The sequence below is a fragment of the Chiloscyllium plagiosum genome, chromosome 18, assembly GCF_004010195.1.
Source record: "Chiloscyllium plagiosum isolate BGI_BamShark_2017 chromosome 18, ASM401019v2, whole genome shotgun sequence".
NCBI lineage: Eukaryota > Metazoa > Chordata > Chondrichthyes > Orectolobiformes > Hemiscylliidae > Chiloscyllium > Chiloscyllium plagiosum.
In genome coordinates, this window is record NC_057727.1 from 37340089 (window position 1) to 37362584 (window position 22496).

The 22496-nt window shown below is 41.3% G+C and overlaps 1 protein-coding gene across 29 annotated transcripts in view; it reads right to left on the bottom strand.

Moving 5' to 3' along the window:
- The window catches only part of cadpsa (Ca2+-dependent activator protein for secretion a), a 585960-nt gene that overhangs the window by 265708 nt on the left and 297756 nt on the right, over nucleotides 1-22496 (bottom strand). For all 29 annotated transcript variants that reach the window (XM_043708232.1, XM_043708233.1, XM_043708243.1 and 26 more), the window contains exon 7: nucleotides 14085-14196. In XM_043708232.1, coding sequence (XP_043564167.1) covers nucleotides 14085-14196 — 112 coding nt within the window. The remainder of the gene's footprint in view (nucleotides 1-14084; nucleotides 14197-22496) is intronic.

Below are 22496 nucleotides of genomic sequence, written 5' to 3' on the forward strand. Positions count from 1 at the left end.
TAATTTTATTTTCATAATTTGGGCTCATTTATGTTCAATTGTGAAATTAACTGTACACAATTTTCAACTGTTCCTCCATCATACCTTCCTCAACTATTTGTTGATGTCTGTAAATTGGATTTCCATCATATTTACTGGCGTCTGTGTTGTTCTTGTGCTTCTGTTTATAAGTTAAATATCAGTCTATTGTGCAGCCAATATCAGCAAACTCGTCATAAATAAACATATGAATGCAGCTTTTACTGAGCATCTGATGTTCTAACTGAACTTATATACTTGTTACAGATAATCCCGTTTTACACGTGCAATTATCTTCGCTGGTTTAGTTTATGTTGCAACTTCACTTACACATTTCATCTAGTACTGACGTACCTACCTGAGGGAAGGTGTAATGGTGATATCACTATACTTGCACTCAAAATTACTACAAATGCTCCATAGATACGTGTTCAAATTTAAATGTAAGTAATCCTTGTGGAATTGAAGACTAGTCTCAGTAATAGTGATCACTAAACCAGAGTGAATTGTCATTAAAACCCATTAGTTCATTAATATCCTTTACAGCAGGAAATCTGCAATCCTTACCAAGTACATATGGCATTACTTTCATGTGTTTGACTCTTAATTGTCCTCTGAAGTGGTCAATAGTTACTCAAGTTCAAAGGGCATTTAGAAATGGGCACCAAATGCTGACAATATCCACATCCCATGAAAGAATAAATTATAATAAATCTGTCTAATTTCACATGCTTGCCTATCACAGTTTTGAGATTAGATTAGATTCCCTGCTGTGTGGAAACAGGCCCTTCGGCCCAACCAGTCCGCACTGACCCTCCGAAGAGTAACCCACCCAGACCCATTTCCCTCTGACTACTGCAACTAACACTATGGGCAATTTAGCATGGCCAATTCACCTGACCTGCACATCTTTGGGACTATGGGAGGAAACCGGAGCACCCAGAGGAAACCCACGCAGACACAGGGAGAATGTGCAAACTCCACACAGACAGTTGACCGAGGCTGGAATCGAACCTGGGACCCTAGTGCTGTGAGGCAGCAGAGATAACCACTGAGCCACTGCACCGCCACAATGGTTTATTATAAATGCAGTTGGGCATTTGTCTATTGCTGATGTGACCATCTGTTGTTGCTCATACCTCTGTCTCTCTGCTATGTCCATTTGGCCCATGATTAGAATATTGGTTTGCCTGTTACTGATTTGCCTGTCTAACCATTATTGGAGTATTTGCCTGTTACAACTGTCCATTACCATTGATGCTGTCAGAACATTATTGCTAATACTGCTGGAGCCAAAGTTCCTGTGGTGAGGGGGATCAAATGTCTATCCATGGCGTGCCTAGAGTTAAAAGCTGAAATGAATGAAAATTCTGTGACACTGGAGTTGATATCAAATCCTAGCAAGGGAAGGATGAGGATGGATGGCAGTGAGGGGTGACAGTGAGTCTTTCATGCTCTCTCCTGAACTCTGTCAGAGATTTTGGGGCAGAGTTTCAATTGTTCCTTAGGCACTGCTGAGATTTCTGTCCATTTTCTGTTCTTTTGGCCAGCAGGAGATACACCTGCTGAGAATAGGTATCGTTCTGTACCAGACCAAGAAATGTTTTACATGAGCAGGAAATCAAATCACCTTCAAAGAGAAGGTTCTGATTTCACTTTGGGCAAAATTTGAAAATTTCTTTTTGCCTAAAAAGGGTATCTGCTTCCCCCTTTCTGTTTTCCGATCAGATATCTTTAAATGCTAACTGCTTATGGACTTTGCCAGCATTTACAACAGAAAGGTATATCACCACATGGATATTATTCATCACTGGGCAGAACAGTCATTATCTCAACTCTGCCTGGGTTTATCTGCTGCTAATACTCTCAACCATACCTTTTTGTTACATTTAAATTTCATTATTTCAACACACTCATGACCAACTTGCCATGTTCTACACTCTGTAAAGTTGTCATCATGCAAGACTCTGCTGTCCATGTTGTGTTTGCATCAAGTCCCATTCACTCAACAATACAACAATTCACTCAGGCTCCTTTAATAGCACTTTCCAAGCTCATGAATGCTACCACCTCGATAGACAAGGTAGACTGTGATGTCCCTGTACCCCAAGACTGCAGCTACTTAGGAAGGCAGCTCACCACCATCTTCACCAGAGCAACTAGAGATGGGCAATAAAAGCTGGCCTAGTCAACCATGTTCACTTTCCATAGGCAAATAGCAAAAGAAAAGCAATGCTCATAATTAGCTCACAGTATAAGCATCACCTAGATTTTCAAATCTATCCTTTGGCCTGTGGCCTCGCTATGTCTGTAACCCCAAAACTCTGAGCTAACTACATTCTTCAACTTGTAATCTCCTGAAGGATCCCTCATTTTAGATGCATATTGAAAACCGTATCTTCAGCTCCCAAGGATTCTGCAATTCCTACCCTTAACGTCATCACTTCTCTTCTTTGACATGCACTTTATTGCCCACTTCTTTGACCAAGCTTTCAATTAGCTACCCTAATATCTTCTTGTGTGGCTTGGTGTCATATTATATTTGATAATGCTCTGTGAAGTACCTTGGGTGTTTTATTACTTAAAGGCATTTTATAAATACCAGTCATCATTATAGATTCTCCATAGTGATCAAAATTTTCTCTTTCTATTTTGTTTTCTTTTTTCTTGATTCCTTTATGGGATGTGGGCATCAAAACAAAGGCTAACATTTGTTGCCCATCTCTAACAGCCTGTGAACTGAGTGGTTCACCCTAGATATTTCAAAGGAATTTTAAGGGTCATCCCATTGTTGTGGATCTGGCGTCATTTGCAGGCCAGTCCAGGTAAGGATGGCAGATTTCCTTCCCTACAGGACATTAATGACAATCTTCAATAGTTTACCATCACCAAGATTAAGACTAACTTTTATTTCCAGGTTTTAAGATTGAATTTAAATTACACCAGTTGCTGCAGTGAACCGAAATTACTAGAATATTAACCTGGCCCTCTGGATTGCTAGTTCAGTGTCATTACCACTATGCCACTGCCTGTCCAGCACTTTTAATTAATACTTTACATTTCCACTGTCTAATGTAAATGGCTGACTTAACTGTTCTGATATAGATGGCAGTCTTGGTTTACAAAAAACATTTACTTATAAAGACATTATGTTGGTTGTCAATGGGATAAAGGCCATATTCTCCCAGGCAGGTGTCCAAAGGGTGCACTTAACTGTGCTTCCAGAGGTAAACAGGATATCCTGGAATTTTGGATCCTGTATGCAGGTGTCTATTGTCATTACATTTTTAAATTTATCTAATCAGTGCCTCAGATCCTGAAATCACACTGAGTTAACAGTTATAAATAATTAACATGCTATACAATTTTTTTCTGCTTATTAATGGAACTAAGTAGATAATCTTTTCTAATTATTGATATCTCTATTGGGTATTGGGAGTTTTTTCCTTCAGCTCTTATCGGTATCCTACTTTATATGACAGCAACTACACTTCAAAAGTATGTATTCAGATATAAAGCACTTTGGGGCATCCAAACATCATTGAAAAGTGTTGTATAAATTTAAGATTTATTCTTTCTACACTTGTGGCTTAATATGTTCTAACTCGCACCAAAGCAGATTCACCCATCACCTTTGTGTTGACTGACGTATGTTGTCCTTGGATGAATTACACCTGGACTGTAACATTTTCTTCCTTATTTACAAATCCCTTGGTGGCATTGCCCTCCTCTCTAGTTCCTCTAGCCCTACATCCATCCAAAGTATCTGTACTCCTCTGTCCTGGGCTCTCGAGAATCTTAAGCTCTAATCGCTCCACCATTGGTGGCTTTGTCTTCAGCAGTCTCGGCTTGACCATTGCAATTCCCTCCTACACCTCTGTACTTCTCTTTTTTTTCAAGACACTCTTTAAATCCATCTCTGACTTAATAGCTCATGTTCTTGGTAATAGATTTTGTTCCAGAAACACTTTGAAGCACCTTGCAATATTTTATGTTAAAGACATGATGAATGTTTGAAGTAGGAACAGGAGGCTATTTGGCTCACTGAACCTGCTTTGTTATTTGATATGATCATATCCGATCCAGTTGTGACAAACCCCTCCGAATCTCGTCAGCCAAGAGTCTCTCAAACTGAATCTCCATTGGCCTCTGTGGCTTATTTCTCTGCTACAATTATAGTAGTGCCTATGTCTATGAGGGAAGTGTATAGTATTGACTCCTCTCTTACAACTGTACTGTTGTCACTGTTAAAGGGGCCTTTGCATTTTATCGATACATCACTTAACTCAGCGCTAATTAATTATGTTATTGACATCTGTATTCTAGATCTACCGGGGTCTCTGCCTGTTGTTGCTGTATGTGTCTGTATATCATTTGCTCTGTGACTGTTGACTTATTACTGTATCTCTGCAGCTTTCACAGTGATAAGGAGTTTATGCCTGAGGTTGAAGGCTCCTCCTCATGTTACTGGGTGGCTCTTCCAGTGACTGGGTGGCTGCATCTATTATCTTTGCATCCTGCTTGTGGCTAATTAGTTACTGATTCTGAAATAACAAAACATCTGCAGTCAGACAATTCATCAGTGATTATATAATCACTATAATACAACTCCTTCTGATTGCAAATCATTATTATGTATGCAAGACTGGTCTTTTTAACTGGTGTTTTAAATATGCATACAAGAAAGATACATCATCTATGCATACAAGAAAGATACATTCTGGGCGGCACGGTGGCGCAGTGGTTAGCACTACTGCCTCACAGCGCCAGAGACCCGGGTTCAATTCCCACCTCAGGCGACTGACTGTGTGGAGTTTGCACGTTCTCCCCGTGTCTGCGTGGGTTTCCTCCGGGTGCTCCGGCTTCCTCCCAAAGTCCAAAGATGTGCAGGTCAGGTGAATTGGCCATACTAAATTGCCCATAGTGTTAGGTAAGGGGTAAATGTAGGGGCATGGGTGGGTTGCGCTTCGGCGGGTCGGTGTGGACCTGTTGGGCCGAACAGCCTGTTTCCACACTGTAAATGTAATCTAATCTAAAAATCTAAAATCTAAACATTACTCATTGAAAGAGTTGAAGCTGAAAGGGTTAAATACAGACACAGTTAGAAGTGCTTGTAGTAAGATAAATGCAAGTAGATGACAAATAGTCAGTCCAGAGAGTAATTGATAGGGAGATGGGTACAGCTCAGGAGCACGTTCAGCAAAAGTAAGGAAAGTCTTGGGTGGATACAAATAATGTCTGATCTATGTACCATGGGGAATGAGTATGAGTAAATTAACATCTGGTCAGCGTACAGTTGTAAATTAAATCAGATGAAGTATTTGGCATGTATCCTGAAATGTATAAAAACTGAAAACTTGTAGATTTTTGCAGAGCCTAGTCTTAACTGATTAGGTTGACCCTCTTGTGTTCGCTTGAATAAATGATCTGAACCTTTGGCTGAGCGACCTGCTGGTTTATCAAGTTGAACGACAACATTCTGATCAGATGGAGCAATTGTTAATTAAATTATCTCTGTACTTGTTAACACATTTGCTGTTTCAAATACAACTCACTGGTTAGATTTAAAGTAGTGCATTGTGCCCATTTCTGGGCAGCACACATTTAGGAGAACTTGGCTAGGATGCAGTGTAGTTATGTAAGACTGACACCAAGGCTTAGACCAGAGAAGCTGAGGTTGGTTTGCAGAAAACAGAAAATTTAAAAGAAGGCTTTTGATAGAATAGTCAGAAAGAATCTGTTTCCACCAGTAGAATGGTCTGTAAGCAGAAGACACATTTCAATAATAGGTTAAAAAAAGCTAGCGGTGATGAGTGGAATTTATTTCACTTGGCACGTTGTTATGATCTGGAACTTGTTGCTTGAAAGCAAGATAAAATTTGACTCAATTAGCAATTTTCAACAAGGCATTGGATCTCTACGTATAAAGAGAGAAATAAAAAATGCATTGCTATGAAACAAGAGCAGGGGAGTAAGCCTAATTGGACAGCTCTGTCAGAGTGTTAGCGCAGACACAACAGGCTGAATGGTCATAGACTTACACAGCATGGAAACAGACCCTTCTGTCCAACTTGTCTGCACGGAATAGGTGTCCTCAACTGATCTAGTCCCTTTTGCCAGCATTTGCCTCTAAACCCTTCCTATTCATATACCCATCCAGATGCCTTTTAAATGCTCTAATTATGCCCATCTCCACCACAAGTTGCCCCTCAAGTCTCTTTTATATCTTTCCCCTCTCACCTTAATCTACGCCCTCTAGCTTTGGACTCTCTTACCCTCGGGAAAATACCTTGACTATTCACCCTGTCAATGCCCTCGTGGTTTTACAAACCTCCGTAAAATCATCCTTCAGCCGCCAACACTCCAGAGAAAATAGACCCAGCCTATTCAGCTTCTCTCTATAGCTCAAACCCTCCAATCCTGACAACATCCTTGTAAATCTTTCTGAACCCTTTCAACTTGAACAACACCTTTCCTATAGCAGGGAGACCAGAGCTGAATGCAGTATTCCAAAAGCGGCCTAACCAATGTTCTGTAGAGCTGCAACATGACCTCCTAACTCCTATACTCAATGCACTGACCAATGAAGGCAAGCATACCAAACGCCTTCTTCACAAATTTGTTTATCTGCAACTCCACATTCAAGGAACTATGCATCTGCATCCCTAGGTCCTTTTGTTTGGCAACATACCCCAGGGCCCTACCATTAACTGTATAAGTCCTGAACTGATTTGCCTTACTAAAATGCAATACCTCACATTTATCTAAATTAAAGTCCATCTGCCACTCCTCAGTCCGTTAGCCCATCTGATCCAGGTCCCAGAGATTATCTCCTTCACAGTCTGCTGCACCACCAATTTTGGTGTAATCTGCAAACCTACTAACCATATCTCCAATATTCATATCCAAATCATTTATAAAAATGACGAAAAGCAGTGGACCCAGCACCGATCCTTATGGCACACCACTGGTCAGAGGCCTTCAGTACGAAAGACAACCCTCCAACAATGCCTTCTGTCTTCTACCTTCAAGCCAATTTTGTATTCAGTCGGCTAGCTCCCTCTATATTCCATGTGATAAACTTGCTAACTAGTTTATCATACAGAGCCTTATTGAATACCTTGCTAACGTCCATAGAGACAATGTCTACCACTCTGCCTTCATCAATCTTCTTTGTCACTTCTTCAAAAATTCAATGAAATTAGACATGATTTCCCTCACACAAAGCCAAGTTGACTCTTCCTAATCAGTCCTCGCTTTTCCAAATGCATATGAATCCTGTCCCTCAGAATCCCCTCCAATAACTTACCTACCACTGACATCAGGCTCAGCAGTCTTTAGTTCCCTGGATTTTCCTGACTACTTTTCTTAAACAATCGCACCACATTAAGCAACCTCCAGTCTTTCAGCATGTCATGTGTGGCCACTGGTGATACAAATATCTCAGCAAGGGGCCCAATAATCTCTTCACTAGCTCTCCAAACTTGGAGAAATAAACAGTGACAGCTTCAAAAATGTCCATTTTGCTGAGGAGGTGGTGCTGGACATTTCAAAATGCATAAAGGTGGATAAATCCCAGGACCTGATCAGGCATATCCCAGAAACTTGTGGGAAATCTCCTTCTGAGTTGTAGAATTCTGAGATGCCAATTTAAATACTGACTAACTTGATGTGCATGAGCATTTCTTTTTAAACAATATTTACTGATTTTCCACATCATAGTTGTAGTCACTAATTTACAGAATCACAGAAGTGCTACAGGGCAGAAAGAGGCCTACCCCAGTTCATTAAAAGAGCATCATTCCCTCGTGCCAATCTCTGATTTCCCCATACCCATGCATATTATTTTTATCCAAATGATCATCTAATGCCCGCTTGAATTCCTCAATTGAACCTGTTTCCACCACACTTCCAGGCAGTGCATTCCATACCCTAACAACTCACTGAATGAAAAAAAACTTTTCCTCACTTCACCCTTGCATTTTTTTGCATGGGTACAAAATATAAGTCCACGCCCTCTTGTTCCTTTCAAAAGTGGAACCAGCTTCTCAGAATCTAGTCGATCCAGTCTGCTCAAATCCCTCCTGAATTTCCCCTATTCTTCTGTTTGTCTTCTACCTTGCTGATTTTTCTTTACTTTTATTGTTCTTTTGTTAGCCTCACGTGTTCTTTTGTTCCTATCTGTAATAGGTAGCACTTTTAGGGTACATTGGAAATCACAAGTAGACCTTCCTAAATACTTAGGATATCATTTCACTATCACTTGCAGTTTTTGTTCTGTTTTTAGTAATATTATGAATTTTTAACATGTGAATATGTAATATTCTAAATGATTGCTACTTGCCAACTAGAATAAGCAGAACATATTAAAAATGAAGAAACATACTTCACATCATGCTCGCAGTTCCCACTGAATAAGAAGAAAAGGAAATGGGACAGGATTTGTCACTGGGGTAGCCAACTTTCAATCCTGTTTGTGGTGCACTTGCAAGTAATTAGAATTTAACAGTTCTCCTTTTGGCAACGTTGTACGACCCTACATTCAGAGAAGAATCTCAAATGCATAAGGTTCCAATTGTGTAACATAAATAGGGACTTCCTTGATTTTCTCATCCAGTTATAGGTTTGTTAGCTCTTGTTAAACTCACCAGGGATAACCAGCACCAATCAGGGCATGACCAGATGAAGGTTAAGCCGTTAATTTTATTAAAAAGCATTATGTTACTTTGAGAGCTTATCCAATCCCCAAAAAGATAATCTTGATACTTCATTGATTTACATTTCTTTCTCCACTCCTTGCCATCATCTCTGCAAATCCCCTAAGTAATTGCCTGACCAAATCAGGGTCTGTTCCCATGATTCCTTGGTGATACTCTCTTCTTGCAGTCGTTTGCACTCCCACAAACCAGGCAAAGTTTATGTCTGTGAGTGTGTGCAAGACTCAACATCACTCCAAAGTTTCTGATTCCAGCCTTATTCTAGTGCAGCTTCAATCTTGCCCCCAAGTTGAAATTAAGCCTTTTGTTTTTTTGTGGCATATTTTCTTCACCAATTTTAGAAATTCTAAATGCTGCTACTTGTGTTTTATAATTGTTATTTGTGATTCATAGCACAATCCTTTATCTGTAAACCTTGGGATCAACTGTTTTGTGGATGAAGGATATTTTCAGTTTTTAAGATACACTTACCTTACTCTCTGTGATCTTTTATTAATTATCCCAAAATTAAAATATTCATTTAACTTTCAAACTCATTGTACCCTAGTCTATTAGGGAATAGGTTCACATTATATTTATGAAAAATCAGGTGGTATCTTGAAATTACTACAGAGAGACCAGTATCCCATTACCAAGTCACCCTGTATTTACTAATGCACAGTAAGTACACTGGCTGTGGCTAGCCAGCTCGGAGTCAGTGCTCAACTGAGGGGATTTCAATCTCCTGGTGATATTGGTCAGCTGAAGCTTTCCTAATTGGAGATGTTAACCTGGGCCAATCAAGAACCGCATAGTTAACAAAGTCCACCTGGTTCCAATCACTACATCCCTCCCCTTCGAACCTGGGGATATAGGCGTGGTCTTTCACTTGTGGTTTCTATTCTGATGCTTTCACTCCAGGTCTGGTTCCTCTGACTTGGAGAGAGATGGCATATACTGGATTATGGCCCATCCGTGACATCTTGGAAGAGTGTCTTCCTTTTCTTCCAGTGGCAATGGTATTGAGGCAGCACCCATTTTGGATTCTGAGGATTCCTCATTACTAGACTGTGGCTTCTACAGCCCTTTGGGCTGTTCTGAGGGGCTAGGTACATTTTGTTCCTACCCATCTTGCGAGGTAACAGCTTTCAGGTGATCTGCGTGTTTGCTCTGGACTGTATTGCCAACCCAAACTTTAAGTCATAGGTCTTGACCTTGCATCAACCTTGCCTTCTACCCATACAGGGCCATATGGTTCCAACACCAAATTTCATCTGCAGAGTTCAACTGTTGTCTCACTTAGGGGAGGCATGTGGTTTGCTGCTATTTCACCCTCTCCCTGGAGGTCTTAAAATATCAGATATAAAGTGGTGGGGAGTCTTCTCCCCATCAGCAATGCTGATGGAACTTTCCCTGTTGTTGCATAAGGGGTAGTCTCATAATTAAACAGGAACTGGGACGGTTTGGTCACAATTGACATTGTAGGCTGCTTCTTTAAGCCTGCCTTCAATGTTTGGACTGTTCTTTCTGCTAGACTATTGGATGATGAATGGTACAGAGCTTGCCTTATCTGCAAGATGCCTTTGGACTTTTGGAAATGTTCAAAAATATCCCTGCTATTAAATAGCGTCACATTGTCTGTGACCAATATTTTTAGGAGTCCATGTACCGTGAATGATGCTTGCAGCTTCTCAATTGTCATCCTGAGTTTGCTGAACCAGCATTATGCATGTACAACCACTTTGAATGGATGTCCTCAATGACCAGGAACACTGAACCCATGAAAGGACCGGCAGAGTCAACATGCAATGGAGTCCAGAGTTAACCCGGCCATTCCTATAAATATGGGGTGGACTGCTAGTGGCAATTTTTGTCCTTGTTGGCACTCTGGGCACTGCCCCACCAACACATCCATATCCATCAAATGCAACTATATCTTAATCTTGGAAACCCTGGGTGAGTTTCGCCAGTATCTAGTAGCGACCTTTACTCGGGACAATTACCCTTGCTCCCCACAGCAAAATGCTATCCTATACAGTGATCTGGTCTGGCAAGGTTCAAAGTCTCAATCCTGGTTGCAAAGGACCTTCTGTTTCCCCAATTAACCTAAGGAAAGACCTAAGCTCTGGTACAGGCGTGGGAGCTGGGGCTCCTTTGGAAGAGAAAGTGAGGGTGATCAAAGGGCGTAACCTGGTTTTGTGAACTGTGATCCAGGTAGGTCACTTGGGTGCCTAGAACACATTTTTCCCATTTAAGGCGTATGTCCACCTATGCCTGTTTAAGCACTATATCCAAGCGCTCTTTATTGGTCTTCCCTGTTGTTAGCTCATCATTCAGATAAATGGCAACTTGGGGTAACCTTGTAAAATGTTCTCCATAGTCCATTGCAAAAGGGAACAGGCTGATTATTCCCCACCTGGCAGTTTTGTGTATTATTATAAACCCTTATGGATATTAATTGTAGCCTACTTCTGGGACTCCTCATCCACTCGCAATTGCGGGTAGGCGTGGCTCATGTTCAGCTTCGTAACGGATGGCCCCCACCACCAACTTTGCATACAAGTCCACTTTGCAAGTGAGCTGGAAATGTGTTGCTGGAAAGGCGCAGCAGGTCAGGCAGCATCCAGGGAACAGGAGAATCGACGTTTCGGGCATAAGCCCTTCTTCAGGAATGAGGAAAGTCTGTCCAGCAGGCCAAGACAAAAGGGATCCAAGTATTAATCCTGCTACAAGAAGCAACTTACCATTTACTTGAAATCCCCACAAAAGCAAACTGAGTCATCAGGTTTCACAATCAGTATGACCGGTGCTGCCTGTTCTGCAATGCACTGGTTTGATGATTCCTTCACTTGCCAGCCTCCTGATTTCCACCTCCACCTTTGCCACAAGGCAAATGCCACCAGGTGGGCCTTGTAAAATATCAGAATTGCATCCTGGTCAACATGTAAATTATCTTTGGCTCCTTTGATAGTCCAAAATCTTCCTCAAAATTCCTGGATATTTCATTAGAACTTCACTGAGGCAGTCATTTTCCAACTGAAAAATGTTGAGCCCAAGTGAATCTTTCACAACTCCAATAGGCTTGGGCCCAAGGCTCCGACTACCATCAGTGGTAACTGCACCTGCTTCTCATAGGAGACTAGAACTGAAATTGAACCTTTAATATGCAAAGGTTCTCCAGTGTATGTTCTCAATCTGGCTGAGCTCTTGCGCAAGCTTAAGGGCTGGAGTCCTGAGCGAGTCTTGTTAAAGAGATTCTGTAACCACAGATGCAGCTGCACTGGTATCAAACTCCATGGAAATTGGGTGACTATTTACCTAAACATTTAATTTTAATTAGTTCTGATTTGGCTTTCACTAAGCAATTTAATTGCTCCCTTCCACAAATGGAGGCTACAGGGTACCCGCTTCTGAGTTTTCCTGCTGATGTCAGGTCTTGTAGGACTCCTTTGCTGTCTTGAATCCTCAAACTGGCAGCAACTACAATGGCTTGCTGGCCTAGATCCTGAAGAACTGTTTAGCCATTTGGTCAAGGCTCAACATTATTGTAGGGTTCTACTATGGGTTGGCCTAGGGTCCCTCTGCTCAGGACATGTCCTTTGTGAGGCTCTGTGATAGTCTACACTCATATGGTGTTCCCCAAGCTCAGTTGAAAAGGTGTGGGTGTCCATTGGTATGCCCTGTAGTTCCCATGCTCCAGTTGCATTTTCTAATGACCGGGGCAGCTGCAGTGCCTGTTTGAAGTTCAATTGGGCTTCAGCTAGTAGACATTTCTGCATGGTTACATCATTAATCCCACATACTAAACTGTCTCTCAGCATCTCATTCAGGGTTTACCCAAAATCAGATGCCTCTACTAGTTGTCATACCTTCATTTAAAAACCTCTATACATATTCCCTTGGTTCTCTAACAGCTGAATAAATTTAATAGCATCTCGAGATTGGAGAATATTTGGGGGTTTAATATTCAGTAATCAACTGTTAAGGTTTTAGTGTCAAGTGCCACCAGGAAAGTTAAGCCCCTTATAACTGAAAATGACACGGGTGCACACGCAGTCAGAAGGATTACTCATTACTTTTCATCTGCTCCAATGTCATTTGCCCAGAAAAAGTATCACATTCTTTTGACATACTGAGCCCAGTCTTCGACAGTAGGGTCAAATGAGTTAAGAGGCAGGATGCCAGAAATGCTTACCCCAAGTCCAAGATGACAGTTGCGACCGAATGTTCTTCAGGCACATCCTGTTTTCTCCCATCAACACTGAAATAACTGCACAGACGCCAGTTCCTGTCACCAAGTCACCCTATATTTACTAGTGCACCGTACACTAGCTGTAGCTAGCTAGCTTGGAGTCAGTCCTTAACCGAGGAGATTCTAATCTCTTGGTTATATTGGTCAGCCAAGGCTTTCCTGATTGAGGTTGTTCACATGGGCCAATCAAGAATCTTGTAGTTAACAAGGTCCACCTGGTTCTAATTGTTACATATATATAAGCCATTTTTTGCATTATCTCTACACCTATTATTCCTCCCCAGTAGTTGCTACACTTACCACTAAGGTTTGCTCAGACCCTGTGGGGGGAAAAAACTTTGCTCGGCTTGAGCAGACATGCTGGCACACTGAGTATGGGCGTTTTGGAAAAAAATCTTCATTTATGGACTGTTCAGATCAAGTGAAGTTTGTTTTTCCCCAAAGGGCCTGCAGATCCATTTTGGTCTCGTTTTTGAAAGGACCTTTCGGTGTTTTTACTGACCTTTTTCGTTTTCATGTGTGCAGATAGAGGATAACTGACCTGTCGTGGAAAAATAAGCCAATATTGAATTCTTATAATATTTTCCAATGCTCCTTAGCACTGTAGAGGTGGAATGACTGATTTTAACTCAGGTCAACAGTACTGCAGGTAGGGGCTGAGCTAAACTGAAAACTGTTTTATTTCAGTGGTGTAAAGCTTTGGGATTTGAAAGACAAATCTTTCAGTTAAAGTGGTCTGTTTAACAAGTGATGAGCTAAAGGCCCTTTATATAAAGTAAAGTGAGCTTGCATTAGGGGACAAACAGACAAGCATTAGAGTGGAAGATTTACTGGCTGCCAGATGCAATGTTCAGAATTATACTGATCTCCTAACAGAAGATCTGACCCTTATACAAGACGAATCCATTGTTTTTCAATCAAGACGTTTTTTAATAGATTAGGAAATAAGTAAGTAAAACTGCCTTTGTGATTTTCTGAGGGATTTGGAGTGATATATCATGTGTGCTATAGGGATTGCAAAGCACTTCTTTGACAGCAGACTCTAAATGCAATCAGTACTGACTTGGCACAGTCTCACTGGCATAAATCATTAATTGCAGGAAGTAAGAAGCACTTACCCGCCCAAGTTCTTTGTCCTCCAGAGCCAATACACCAGTGCTCTCTGTGAAGAGTTTCACCTTTACTGCAGGAAGTGGGTGTGTGCTGGTGAAGTCACCTTGGGTACCCCAGCTGGAGAAAAGAAACCATTGTAGAAATTTAGTTGCTTTTAAATTCCAAAATTTCCAATTAAACGTCGGACATGAAATGTAAATTTATGGTGTAAAATCAGAACTTGGCTTTGAAATAATTTAAAATGTTAAGCTTAACTGCTAACCAATTTCATTTACATTAAAAAAAATCCTTACAGAAACTGCTAATTGAAAAATGTTTACATTGTTTAGAATTGAAAGCTAGGGTTTGGTGCACAGCTGGAGAATGAAATGGAGTTAAATCAGGAAAGGTCATGTGGAATAAAGTGAAAAGCGAAAAGCTCTAAGCACAGCAGGTAACTGTCACAATATGTAAACGTGAAACAGGACTGTGCAGAGTCACAGCCAAGTAGAGAGATGAGCTCCACTGCTCCCTTAAAACATGCTGGCTTTGTTCTGACAGAACTAGTTACTGCAAAGTAATCTCTTTGCTGGGTAAGATGCATGAACAAGCTTGTAAAGGAACAATAGTGTGGGGGGGTGGGGGGTAGTGGGGAGTTAAGAAGATATGATATCAATCTAGGTAAATGTAAAATGAACTGTGCATTGTTGTATACAATAATACCAGGAAATGTGCAATCAGACTTTAATTGCAACTTATTTGCTTTCCTGGTCTTTTTTTCACAAATTTCAATCACACTAATTATTTGTGAAATGTATGTTCACAAAATAGCTGCAGATGTGAGTCCACCAAGCAGAAATATCCAACTAAACCATACTGTAATCAAGCAGCTGGAAAGTGAGGCCAAAGCTGTTTCACTACTAATAAATTCCTTTCAGTTTTGAACTCTATTATACAAATGCAACAGTACTACAAGGCAGTATTGCCAAATAACTGGTTAACTTTTAGGAAGGAAGGGATAGAAGGTCACTTTAGACTTGAAGTTAAAGCTTTAGGTGAGGTAGAGGAACACTGTGTTCTCACAATATAAATACACCTACAACTAAAAGTTAATGCTTGGTTAGCTTTTATGTCCTTGCTAACCTCGTGGCATTGTTTTATTTTGACAGAGATCGAATTGAAAAGTAACTCCCTTTCTCTAAACCTGGATTGAACTTTCATCAGATTACAGCATTACATTGAGAAATATCAACAAATTTCACTGTGAACACTCATTTCCAACATCTAAAACAGTAACATTCTAAAATAAAACTGGATCATTTTGGAAAATCACAGATGAAAATAGAAAATGCTGGAAATGCCCATTAGGCCTTGCAGTATCTGTGCAAACAGTCAATTTTTCAAATTGAATATAGATGTTTTCAGAAATGGAAGGATTGAACACTCAAATCAAAATGTTGATTTCATTTCTTTCATTACTGATGCTACCAAGCATACAGAGCATATGACACAGCAATTTTCACTCCATGACTTGATAAAACAGAGAAGCAGAGGCCACTCACCAAAAATGCATGATTTCAAAATAAACAGTTGCTGATTTCAGATCAGCTGCAACGGTGTAGAATCAGACCCTTCGGCCCAACAAGTCCACACCGACCTCCAACAAGCAACCCATCCCCCATACATTTACCCCTGACAAATGCACCTAACACTACAGGCAATTTTAGCATAGCCAATTCACCTAACCTGCACATCTTTGGACTCTGTGAGGAAACCCATGCAGACACAGGGAGAATGTGTAAACTCCACACCGACAGTTACCCGAGGCAGGAATTGAACCCGGGTCCCTGATGTTGAGGCAGCAGTGCTAACCACTGAGCCACCATGCTGCCCATGTGTTATTCTATTAAATGACCCAATCTGATTGTGAGTTTGCTCCAATTCCCTTCACTTCGTTCAAACGGAGATGGTATTTGTACTAACGTCCAGTGCAACATTATATAACATTTCACTAAAAGCAAACATTCTATTCCTGCATTACATTCTTTGCACCCGCAGTCTGGTTCCTGAACCACCTCCTGCACACCTCCCTGCTGCTAAACTATCTGAGTTTTCTTCCTCTCTGAGCGAACCTCTCACTGCATTTGTGTTCCTGTTCAGGATCCAAATACAACCAGAAGCTGAAGTTCTGAGGTTGTGGAAATAAGAGTTTCGATGGTTCAAAAGTATTGGGCTTCTTAGGATGGCTGGAAGACGATGAATTGTGCATTTTTTTAAGTTGCTACACAATCACCCATGCATGCAGCCTACAGGAAACATTACTGACCAGCCCATTTATACCCATCTGAATACTTACCACCCTACCAACTTACATCATTCGTGAAACTCTTGATCATCCTTCTTGTATTTAAGTCCAAACCATTAATGCACATCATAAACAGCAAGCACTCTAGCATTAAGCCCTGTGGAACTAATTGGAAACAAACTTCCAGTCACAGAAATATCTGTCTACCATCATCGCTTGCATTTCAGCCAATTTTGGATCCAATCATGTTAATTTCTTCTATATCTCTCAGTCCTCTGTCCTAATGTCTATATATCAATTAAAGCGAGAGAGAGCAGATACCAGAGGGTTTAACAGCCTTAAAAGTGGATAAATATACAGGCCCAGATGATGTGTATTTCAGGCTGTCGAGTAAGGCAAGGGAGGAGAAGTGATCTTGGCAGTAATTTTCATATCCAGTCTAGCCACAGGTGAAAATACCAGAGGTCGGAAGAGTGCTAACTCTGTTCCATTATTCAGAAAAGGTTTAGCATTTGAAGTGGTCTACATCGACTTTTTCCATTGTGAAGACCAATAAAAGTATTCACTGAGCTCATATCATCTCGTTTCATACGTAGACTACCTCTGTTCCCCTAGTTATTATCTTGTTATTTATATATTTAAAAATATCTTTATTTTAAACACCAATGCTTTCTCACATACTCCTTTTGCTTTCCTACTTTTCCTTTTTAAATCCTCTTGCCTTTTTAAAACTCTTCTTGGGACTCTGCCATATTGAGCCCTCTATATCATAAGAATAAGCATCTCCTTTCTTTGTAATCCCAAACTTCATGCCCCTTGGTATGTAGGGTTTGCCGGTCTTGGTCCTACCCTGTGTGTTTATCGTCCTGTTCTGTCACTTTTGCCCCTTGAACACTGACCACTGCTCTGACAGAGGTATTCATTAACAAGTAGCTGCTCCCGGTACACTTGGACTGAATCAAATCTTATCTATCCAGAAATGGTCACAATGCCTCAGGAATCTAAAGCACTCTCTTCTGTTTCCTCTCCAGCCATGCATTCATCAGTTATATTCTGCTCTTCCGAAACTCTCTACTGCTTGGCACTGCGAGGTAATTGAGATTACTACCTATTAAATCTTGCTATACCTAATGTCCTGCCTAAATCCCTAAAGTCTGCTTGCAGGATCTCGTTCGTCTTTCTTCCTCTGTCATTGGTCTCACTATGGACCACAACTAATAGCTGTTCATCTTCTTTCAAAATGCGCTGCAGCTGTTCTGACATTCTTAACCCAAGCATCCAAGGAAGTAACTGACCGCCCTGGATTCACATCTATGGTCACAGAATTGCATGTCCATTCCCCTTGCTAATGAATCCCCTGCCACTATTGCTCTTGCACATTACTTCTTAGTCTCCGGACCACCCACAGTACAATTACCTTGACTCTGGCTTGTCTCCATACAGGAACCATCATTTGCATTGTTTTCCAAGACCAAAAAGTAGCTTGCAATTAGAATGCACTAAGGAGACTTCCTTACTACCTGTCTGGTGGCCACCCATTCTCTCCCTGCCTGCACTTCTCTATGCTGCAAAATCTGCTTCTGGGATCTCTGCATTTGTTGCTCCTTTAAACCTCATTGCCACTTCTCCAGAGACCCACAGAGCTCCACTGCCAGTTTTTCTGCTTTTTGGATCTTTCCACAAATCACTGCTCCCTTTAACCTCAGTCTCCATTTCTGAGTCTTAAACAGTTCAACCGCCACTCTGCAGTTCTGGGACCTTTCTGCAATTGCCGCTCTCTTTAACTTCATTGGCTCCACTCCCAAGTCCCACACTAGTCTGCTGCTCATTTGATTTCTTCTATCTCATTGCTCTTGCTCTGCTTGATTGCATAGACTGCTTGCTTGGACCCTTGTTTCTCCTTCCCCCTCTTGAAAAAATTCTGAGGGATGCCCTGAGAGAGGTCTTTAAAGAAGATTTTGATAAAGTGGATACAGAGAGAATGTTTTCACATTTGAGGAAGAGCCTAAGTAGAGGCCATCAATATAAGGCAGTCACTAAGAAGTCCATAAGGAAATTCAGAAGAAACCTAAAGAGTAGTGAGAACATGGAATTTCATAGGACAGGGAACTGCTAATACAAATAGTTCAGATGTATTGCAAAGGATGCTAGACAAGCATTTCAGGGAGAAGGGAATTGATAATTCAAAGAAAAATGAAAATGAGAAAAAATGTGAGGAGTCTCAAGTGGAACCAGCACAGACTGAGATGTAAGAAAATGATGTGTTTCTATTTTTTTAGATTAGATTCCCTACAGTGTGGAAACAGGCCCTTTGGCCCAACCAGTCCACAATGGCCCTCCGAAGAGTAACCCACCCAGACTCAACCCCATCTGACTAATGCACCTAACACTATGGGCAATTTAGCATGACCAATCCACCTGATCTGTGCATCTTTGGATTGTGGGAGGAAACCAGAGCACCCGAAGGAAACCCATGCAGACACGGGGAGAATGTGCAAACTCCACACAGACAGTCGCCCAAGACTGGAATCAAACCCGGGTCACTGGTGCTGTGAGGCTGCAGTGCGATTCGCTGAGTGACCGTGCTGCCCCAATGAAGTACATTCTATGCAAGGAATCACATGTCGGACACTGATTACAAAGGTGACTTTATTTGTATCAGTCAGTCGGTATCTAGAAAAATGTAGCCAGAATGATCATTATAAAAGACTAGATGTTCTGACAAAAAAATATTTAAAATCAAAGTAAATTGGTTCAAACTCTTGGGCTGTATAATTAAATATCAAGTGCCAATTCAGTCCAGAATTTGAGGACATTTGGCCCACTAGTAAAAGTTTATGAAACACTGTAAAACTGGTTTATGAGTACATTCTTGATCTTTTTCAATCTTTATTCATTATGAAACTAGATCTCTTGCTTCAATAAAACTTTTTGTAACCATCATCTTGTTGGGATTTTTACGAATCAGTCCGAGAGTCTATTTGCCTTGTGTTATGTGAGTAAAGACACTGTACACTTTACTGCTAACAGATAGGAGGATAATAATATCCTGATTCACTGAAGATTGTTCTAATATTTTTCTCTCCTAATTAAAGATTAACTTAAGCTTCTCTGCAGCAAACATCTGACCAGCAAGTTAAGTGTTTTCTCATCATTACTTCAATGAGATAAGACTATTTACTTGAAATAGGACGAACTGTTCATGTGTCTTCTTTTCCCTGTGCAAATGCTCGTCATGAAAAGAGGCATTGGGCTGTACCTGGGCCATTTCTGAACACAATATGCAAATTGTTCACGTTATACGCTTAATGACCATCTTTCAAAACCAGTGGGTGGTATTTCATGTCCTCCCCCACAGTGAGTTTGCAGGGAGTGTATAGTGGGGTCAGAGGGCAGGGGACAGGGAGGGATGTGGGGCACGTCTTCTCCAATTAAGTCCCAGGGTAGAAAGGCAAATAATATTCACCTTAAGTGCCTCATTATGTGTCCACTGTATGCACCCAGTGGTAGGCAGAGCAGTCTCAGTCAGGGCAGAATGTGGGCATTGCGGGGTGGGAGATCGCTTATACAAAGTGCCTAATTGGTGTCAGAAGGGATCGTCGGAGAGGCAACTCCGGCTGTTGTCACCAAACCCCCAACTGAAGCTTTATGAAACTACATTGTGAGTTTTTTTTTTGTGCACAGCTCTAACTTCCCTTACAAGAGAGAATGAAATAAAGATTTGCAAGGATGGTACATGAACTACAAACTTGTGCCAATCAGAGCGGGCTTTAAAGCAGTGACTTTACATAAGTCTTTAAAATGACTAAAAGTTTCAGTTGAATAGACAGAAAGAGTGGGCTGGATTTCTTTCCAGTGGTTTACAATCTTAATGCCAGTCTAAATCTCAAGCCAGAAACCTGGCAGTGGCTGTGATTAGATACATGTGCAATCTTCAGTAAAGTCGCCTCATGCCTGCTGATGAGGTGGGTGTTGAGTTGAGGCCTTCAATGGTCATTAATTGACTAATAAAAGGCCTTAATTTCTGGTAAGTCGAGAAAATAATGCATGAGTCTTTTAGCCATTTAAATTGCTGAGGTGGTGGGAAAGGGGTGAGTTTGTCTCACTCAATTATTTCCCCTTCTCACCACCTCTAGGGAAGGGGAAAATCACACTTAATGTAAGCCTATGTAAAGATAAAATTACACTGGGTTCCAAAATATCAGAAAATGATTCAAATAAAGTGTAAAACAAAAATCAACATTTTCCGATGTCACAATTCAAGGCTCTAATAAGTAAAAATTTGTGCTCCCAGGATTCATATCCTCCTTCAGTAACTTGCAAATCAAACATGGCTGAAAAAAAAGTACACTTTAGTTTTATCTCCTGCAATACAAGTGATCATATGTTATAGAGACCTGAAGTTTATTTACAGGATGCCTGTGTTTTCACTGTATTTTTCATCAAATTCAAGCAGGTTTTTCATCTGTTATAAGGTTTATGTTCAAGACCATCAGCTTTTTTAAGGTTCTGCTGGCCTTTTGAAATCTGGTGGTTAGTTTATGTTCTAGGTTCGTATGGATACACATTTCTGTGAAGCTGTTTGATGCACATTTTGAAAAGGATTTTTTTCCACAGCAATACATAAATCCTGCTTGAGCTGGGTCAAGATCGCAGCTTTGCCTTGTTTTGTTTCTGAAATGGAGACTTGGGAGAGTGGTGTTCAGCTGCTGGTTATTCATTTCTCAACGGAAAACATAGGGCCTGCAAATGCATGACAAGGGAGCCTAAGTCTTTTTTCCAGGTTGGGATTGGGGCATGGCTGGGGAGGGAGCAGTAGAGAGTGGGGGTTGCACCTCAGGTCTGAAGGCCTGTACTGAGCTAGAAATATTTATCATATGCATCTAAAAGGGTGGGAGCTGGGGTCTGCATAAATATCAGAATTAGTTTTCTATGTCACTTGATAAAAGGGGTAGAGTACATGTTGTATGCATTGAATCATCTATCCATGGGTCCTTAGAGTCTGTCTATCCCTTAACACCCTTGAGAAAAGTTCAATCCACTGTTAACCTATTGAAGTTTTCTAACAAATACCTTGAAATAACCACCAAATGTCCATAACTGTCCCGCACCGCCGACACAGCTTCAAAGAGGCCGGTATTCTGTCACCAAGTCAGCATTTAATTTACATGTAAACAGTCCTTGACTTTAGTAGTGCCTCTTCAAAGTAGGCTCCCAGAGTGCCAGTATCTCTGACACTTAGCTTTTTATCTCTCAGTGAGGGCTCCCGAATGGAACAAGGTTAACAGCTCCAGGGAACTCATATTCTGTGAGGTCCACCTGGCTGACCTTGTTACAATCATTACATCCCTCCCTCTGAGTCCGATGACATAGGCAGATCCTTTTTCTTGAAGATGCTCCTGGAGTGTTTTAGCACTGGGTCAGGTTCCTCCAACTCGACGTCAGATAGGGGCAGCCGGTAAAACACGGTAGCTTGCTCCTCGCACCAGTGGCGCCTTGGTAAATTTTACTCTCTTCAGCAAAAGTGTCGAGGTGGCTATATTAAAACATTGAACATAGAACATTACAGCGCAATCCAGGCCCTTTGGACTTCAATGGTTTCGTAGGTTGGCACATCAATCAGAAGCCTATCCATCCTACACTATTCCCTTTTCATCCATATGTTTATCCAATGACCATTTTAAATGTTCTTAAAGTGGACGAGTCTACTTCTGTTGGAGGCAGGGCATTCCTCGCCCATGCTATTCTCGAGTAAAGAAGCCACCTCTGACATCTGTGCTATATCTATCACCCTCAATTTAAAGCTATGTCCCCTCATTCTAGCCATCAGCATCTGAGGAAAAAGGCTCTCACTGTCCACCCTATCTAACCCTCTGATTATCTTATATGTCTCAAATCCATTATATATCAGCGGGGGCCTGCAGGTTAAGGCCTCCCTGTACATGGATGACGTCGCTGGTTTTCTCCTCAGATCCGCTGTCCGTGCGCAGACTCATGTGCATATGTGACCAGTTCGAACGGGCCTTGGGGGCCAAGGTAAACCGAGGCAAGAGCGAGGCCATGCTCTTCGGGAACTGGGCCGACCAATCCTCGATCCCCTTCACCGTCAGGACCGACCACCTGAAGGTGCTGG